Raw genomic sequence first — 5,848 nt, forward strand, 5'->3', positions numbered from 1 at the left:
TCACTTACACAGACTCACTCTGTGATGGACAGCATCTAAATTCAACAAATAAATAAATAAGCACAAGGAAAAAATTATTGTGTTGAGATTTCTACTCATGTCAATGGTGAAAATCTCCTTATGGATCTTGCCTATTAGGGCTGCACATGTAGATTAGGGAACAGGGCTAATATGCTCTTCATTCTTTCCATTCTTAGTTTAGTTTATTCACACACATTCAAGCAAGCAGGAAAGCCTAATTTATATCATGTATAATAAAAAACTTACAAATCAACAGAAAAACAACCAACTGTTACATATGATGGAGCTGGGAAAACGTAATGCTTTGGAAACTGACCTCCACATTTTTGAGCTGAGAAACTGGGTGCTCCAATTTCTCCCTCCCATCAGGAAAATATATGATTTGTTATAGGACTGGGTGCTCTTTAGGAGTTGGCATTAGGCCCCCTCTTTTTACCAAAAGAAGGCACAATGTTGATAAATTGGCAATTGTATTGCATGAGCCTCTTGCCCCACTCAGTTTTCTTTTTCTTTTCTTGCTTAAGAACCTTTGGGGTCTGGCCAGTGATGTAATCCAATTTTTTTTACTACTGGTTCTGTGGGCGTGGCTTAGTGGGCATGGTGTGGCTTGGTGGGCATGGCTTGGTGGACGTGGCAGGGGAAGGATACTGCAAAATCTCCATTCCCATCCCACTCCTGGATGAAGGATATTGCAAAATCTCCATTCCCACCCCACTCTGGGACCAGTCAGAGGTGGTATTTGCCAGTTCTCTGAACTACTCAAAATTTTCACTACCGATTCTCCAGAACTTGTCAGAACCCGCTGGATTTCACCCATGTCTGGCCTTTCACTTTGACAGCATGAGCCAGGGAACTGTGGATCTTCACACTGATGCCACATTGACCAATGACAGAATCATTTTCAAAGAGTCTATGGAGATTCTCAGGCATCCAGGTCATGATTGTCCCAAAGGACAACCATGCCTTTTTCAAGAGGCAACTGGACATTTTCCAAGGAGATCCCACTCAGAAAAATCACTTGATCCTCAAGGGTCATGTCCTCCAGGGATTTGATCTGAACCTTAAGATGAGCTACTGTTTCATGTCCAGACACCTCAAGGGTATGCAGATTCTGAGCATGAATGAAAAGCTCATGGTTTTACCTGCCTCATGCAGAGCCAAGATGGAGGCTGCAGAGAAGAGAAACCACTGCTGCCTCATGATGATGAGGAAATGTGCTCTAACTTCTAAAGAGGAAGGAGCCGTTCCCCAACAATTTCCAGTATCACTAATGAAAAAGTCAAATGGGAGAAATTCTTGGTTGATGACTTTGGGATTTAATAGAAACAAAGCAGGAGGTCACTGGACATATTGCGCAGAGAAAAGCAAGGTATTTACATACATTGGCACCTTGCAGCTAAATAAATGCAAGAGTACTGTCATTCTCTCATGAGAACTTCTCTGGAATGTTCTTCTTTGAGAGAATTTCTAAAGCAAATTCTCTTTTATCAAATTGAATGAGAAAACATAAAGATTTTCTGTTATTGATAGAACAGAATATTTTTAGATCAGTGCACTGATGTACACAGAATAACAGTGCACTGATGGTGTTACCTAGTTTGGTAATGAAACATCTGTAAGAAAATAACCAAGCTCAGAGAGCACCAAGGATCCCGCAGAATTTCTAGAGCTTACAGTCACTTTAAGCATTACTTCAAGGTGTTGGTTACCACCTTTAAAGCGCTCCATGGCTTAGGACCGGGTTACTTACGGGACCGCCTACTGCCACCGTTTGCCTCCCACCGACCTGTGCGCTCTCACAGAGAGGGACTCCTTAGGGTGCCGTCAGCCAAACAATGTCGGCGGGCGGCCCCCAGGGGAAGGGCCTTCTCTGTGGGGGCTCCTACCCTATGGAACGAGCTTCCCCCTGGACTTTGCCAACTTCCGGACCTTCAGACCTTTCTCCGCGAGCTTAAGACCTATTTATTTATCCGCATGGGACTGGCATAGAATTTTTAGTTGTTTTTAGGGTTTTAAATTTTTAATTAGGTTTTTGGGATTTTAAAAGTATTTTTAGATTTGGGCTAATTTAAATAAGTTTTTTAATTAATATTTTATTTTACTGTATGTATTTGATTGTTATTTTTATTCTGCCTGTTCACCGCCCTGAGTCCTTCGGGAGAAGGGCGGTATACAAATTAAAATATTATTATTATTATTATTATTATTATTATTATTATTATTATTATTATTATTATTATTATTATTATTATTATTATTATTATTATTATTATTACAAAGATAACAGAATTATGTTCTTCGAACATGGCAAGCGATCCTATTGGGAATAGAATTGGAAATTCAGAATGTGGGCTCAAAACACATCATTCCTCATGAAGTAATTTTGATTATGAAGGTCTACAGATTTTTAAAAGGAGTCAGATTTGGCCAGCTGCCATACCATTTTAGAAATGAGTGGAAGGCAGAACAATTCTTGAATCTCTTAACAGAAACAGCCACAGTGAAATGTGTCATCCCATTTGGTGTGCTTTTATACATTCTGCTGGATTATGGGGGCCTTCTTAGAAACAAAAAATACGCTGGAGTGTGCTCTCTGTCTTTGGCCTTATAAGTACATTTGTTGAAGTTGGATGCTTGTAATTCTAGCATCAGTAAAAGAATCACCAAAAGCTAGAAAAAGCTCTGTACTGTAATGATTTCAAGGCAGAAGACAAGAATTGTCTTGGTAAATAGGAGTTTTTAGTATGATCTGAGTTGTCATAAGCAAGTATATTTTACTGCTAGAGCGTGTCCTAAAATGTTTAGTATCAGCTCATTTATTTCTTCAGCTTTCAATCATATACTATTTATATTTAATGTACCGGTATATAGCCTTGCTCTCATCATCATGGTCTTTGTACAGCCAATTAATTTTTCTCAAGCTGCCCTTGTTATGCAAATAACAAAAAAGAAAAACAGAATAGCTTTTTATGCAGGGTAAGGATAACATGGCACCTCTCTAAATTAGGACAGAAAGACTGGGCTTTTAGTTAAGAAATGTGTGTGCAAAGTTTTTTTTCATAAAAAATTAGAATTGGAAAAAAAATAGTGTTGGGTGTTTCAGGTTTGGCATCAAACTCCATGTTCAGAAAGTTCATAATTCTGTACAAAGTACAAACTGGAATACAATATTTCAACAAGAATCTCCATATTTAAGGCTGTAATTTTCTAAAAGATTGCCTGGCTTCATCTCACTGTGGTGCACTTTATCTAATGTTACATAGTCTAACAGCAGCAAGATTGGCTTTTGCACAAATGGAAAAACAAAGAGACCCCCACTGAAGAAGTGTTAGCTAAAATATTAATTTGTACAGAAATGGACAGACTGACTTTGGAACTTAAAGATAAGAATGAATCGGAGTATTATGAAATCTGGAACAAATCTTATTATTGGCTGGACAGGAGGAGGAATGCTGGGATAAAGGACTATTGATGAGCAAAATGTTCTGAAGTTTTTATGTTAATTTATGATAGATAAAATTGAATTAGATATTGATGTAATCTACATAGATGAAATACATAGTATACAAATACATACATGTAATCTACATAGATAATTAGTGTAAATTTGTATAGAGATAAGGAAGTGTATTAATTCTAAGGTAAAATTTGATGAAAATGTTTAAACCGGAAATGTCATGCTATGTCCACTGTTTTTAATTTGTATTATTAATAAAAAACTTCTTTTAAAAAAAGAGAATTCAACCACAGTCTCATTGAATTCACTGTATATCTCACTGTATATTCTTCCACATGCCCCATTCTATTCATCTAGTGGCTGTTTTGCAGCTGCAGCATTTCCATTCTGGGGTCAACATCTGTCATGACTGACTTGGCGTTACAGGCCCTGACCACTATTGGTGGTACAAAAGAGTTAAATTAAATGGAAGAAGATGCAGAAGCTTATTAATATGCAATTTCAAAGCTGAGCTGGAAGAGCTTCAGGTGTTGCTTTTCTATTTATGTGGTTTATACACCGGCAATACCATTGAATTTAGCAGAATATAAGCATTAGGCCTAACTTTATCCTCCACAGCAGTCCAGACATGCGGGTGGGTGAGGAAATGGTTGGGGGACCAGTGATTACAGTCCTAATATCCTGTAGTACTGAAAGATTTAGACACCACCCTGGTCTGGACCAGGCAACCCCTAATATCAGTCTCTTTGTCTGCCATATGGACAGTCTCTCATTCTCTGAAGGAAGCCAGTCCTTTACATTCCATTGTGTGTATGTTTCCATTTGTTTAACAGTTTTGAACATTTCAGCAATCACAAAGACACAAAGAGGTTTCCGGATTCCCCCCACCCCCCAACTTTAAGTCCTGGCAGGACATGTAGTGGTCAGAAAGATAACAGCAAATGTGGGAGGGAGGGAGCAAAAGAGACTCGCCTCAACTAAGGCTTCCGTGCCTTGATTTTAAACAGTAGAAGAATAGGAGGCAATGGTCTCTGAAAGACCAAAGAAGGTAATTTTCTATTAATAGCACCATTTACAAGTGCTGCTGAAAGAAATTAGACGGAGCTGAATCTCCAAGTCATGTCATTTTCAGATTGTATCAGTGCTGACTGGGAAGCAGAATTCCTTGTTCCACAGACATCGGGCCTAGGAGATTTCTAAATGTTTTCGCATGGAACGGACACATTTTTAATGCTATGAGATCATTCTGATTGCTGGATTGTGCTGAGAACTGATTTAAGAAATGGATTTCTAGAGGGATGGAAGCCTACCTTTTGATTTAGATCAACCTGTGGAGATTTTTCCTGATGGCCTCCACTATCTAGGTAGGCCCACTATTGAAGAGGCTAGAGTTTTCTAGGCATGGAAGGAAATGCAAGTTTGTCTTCTTTACACCTATAAACAGGGGTGGGCTGCTGGGAGTTTGCAGGGGTTCGGGAGAACCTCTAGCTAAGATTCTGTGCAGTTCAGAGGACCCCCAAACCCCACTACTGACTGACCCCACCCACCCCATCCCACCTCTCCCAGGAGTCCCCATGCAGCCTGTTTTGGATGCAGGTAAGTACAGGGCATGCATGGAGGCTCAGGGAGGGCAAAAAATGGGCTTACTGGAGGTCAAAAAGCCCAGAAGGCCTCTGGAGCCTGGGGAGGCAGTTTTCACCCTCCCGGAGGTTCGAGAAAAGCCTATGGAGCCTGGGGAGGGCAAAAATGCCCCCTGCTGTGGTGCAGAAGGCCCAGTAGGCCACACCCACCATGGCCACTGTTAAGTTCGGGAAGTAACGAGGCTGGAGACCAGGGTAGTGACAACAGCTCTTTAATATATGGTGAACCCAGCGACTAAGCTGGGGAAAAACCTCTCCTTATATACAGTTCTACTGGCGGCTTCGTCCAATCAGCAACGTGCTGATTTCCCGCCCAAATATTTAAAGGTACATACATGAATACATAACACTCCTCCCCTCCCAGAAAACACTTTGCTTCTATTTACATATTATTTACATGTTATTTTTCGACGTAGTCACGCAAATAACCTGGGCGTCTCCTAATTCTTTCAGACCTGCGCGGTTCAGTCCTGGGTGGTGTTTTGAGCTGGTCGGAGGGGCTTTTTTCTCCTCCCAGCTCTTTCTCTAGGCCATCGGGCCCTGGATTACTTGCAGACTCTTTTTCTTGGCCATCCGGCCTTGGATTACTTTTGTACTTTTCCCTGCCGTTTCCCTCGGGAACCTGATGGCGTCGCTGGACCTCCGGGACCTCAGCTAAGTCTTGCGCCTCCCCCGGGTCATGGTCAGCTGTGGGTTCAAATAAGGAGTGGTCATGATTTGGCTCGGGTTG

At 40.9% G+C, this 5,848-nt stretch overlaps 1 protein-coding gene across 1 annotated transcript; it reads right to left on the reverse strand.

Annotated features, from left to right (window-relative positions):
* Nucleotides 1–425: 425 nt before the first annotated feature.
* Nucleotides 426–3,822, reverse strand: LOC131187541 (ubiquitin-like FUBI-ribosomal protein eS30 fusion protein). The gene is made up of 4 exons (XM_058161931.1): nt 3,799–3,822; nt 1,002–1,150; nt 839–931; nt 426–555 (listed from the first exon to the last, which is right to left on the reverse strand). Exons 1-4 carry the CDS (start codon nt 3,820–3,822, stop codon nt 426–428), a joined length of 396 nt encoding a protein of 131 aa, XP_058017914.1.
* Between the last annotated feature and the right edge of the window lie 2,026 nt (nt 3,823–5,848).

This window comes from Ahaetulla prasina, chromosome 1 (genome assembly GCF_028640845.1).
Source record: "Ahaetulla prasina isolate Xishuangbanna chromosome 1, ASM2864084v1, whole genome shotgun sequence".
In the NCBI taxonomy this organism is placed as follows: domain Eukaryota; kingdom Metazoa; phylum Chordata; class Lepidosauria; order Squamata; family Colubridae; genus Ahaetulla; species Ahaetulla prasina.

What these genes read in the sequence shown, in the direction of transcription:
- LOC131187541 (XM_058161931.1), bottom strand. Translation starts at nt 3,822, where the DNA reads ATGGGGCATGTGGAAGAATATACA. An exon ending in GGCATGTGGAAGAATATACA is followed by an intron (nt 1,151 to 3,798) that starts GTGAGATATACA and finishes TAAAACCATGAG; the next exon opens with CTTTTCATTCATGCTCAGAA. An exon ending in ATCTCCTTGGAAAATGTCCA is followed by an intron (nt 932 to 1,001) that starts GTTGCCTCTTGA and finishes GAATCTCCATAG; the next exon opens with ACTCTTTGAAAATGATTCTG.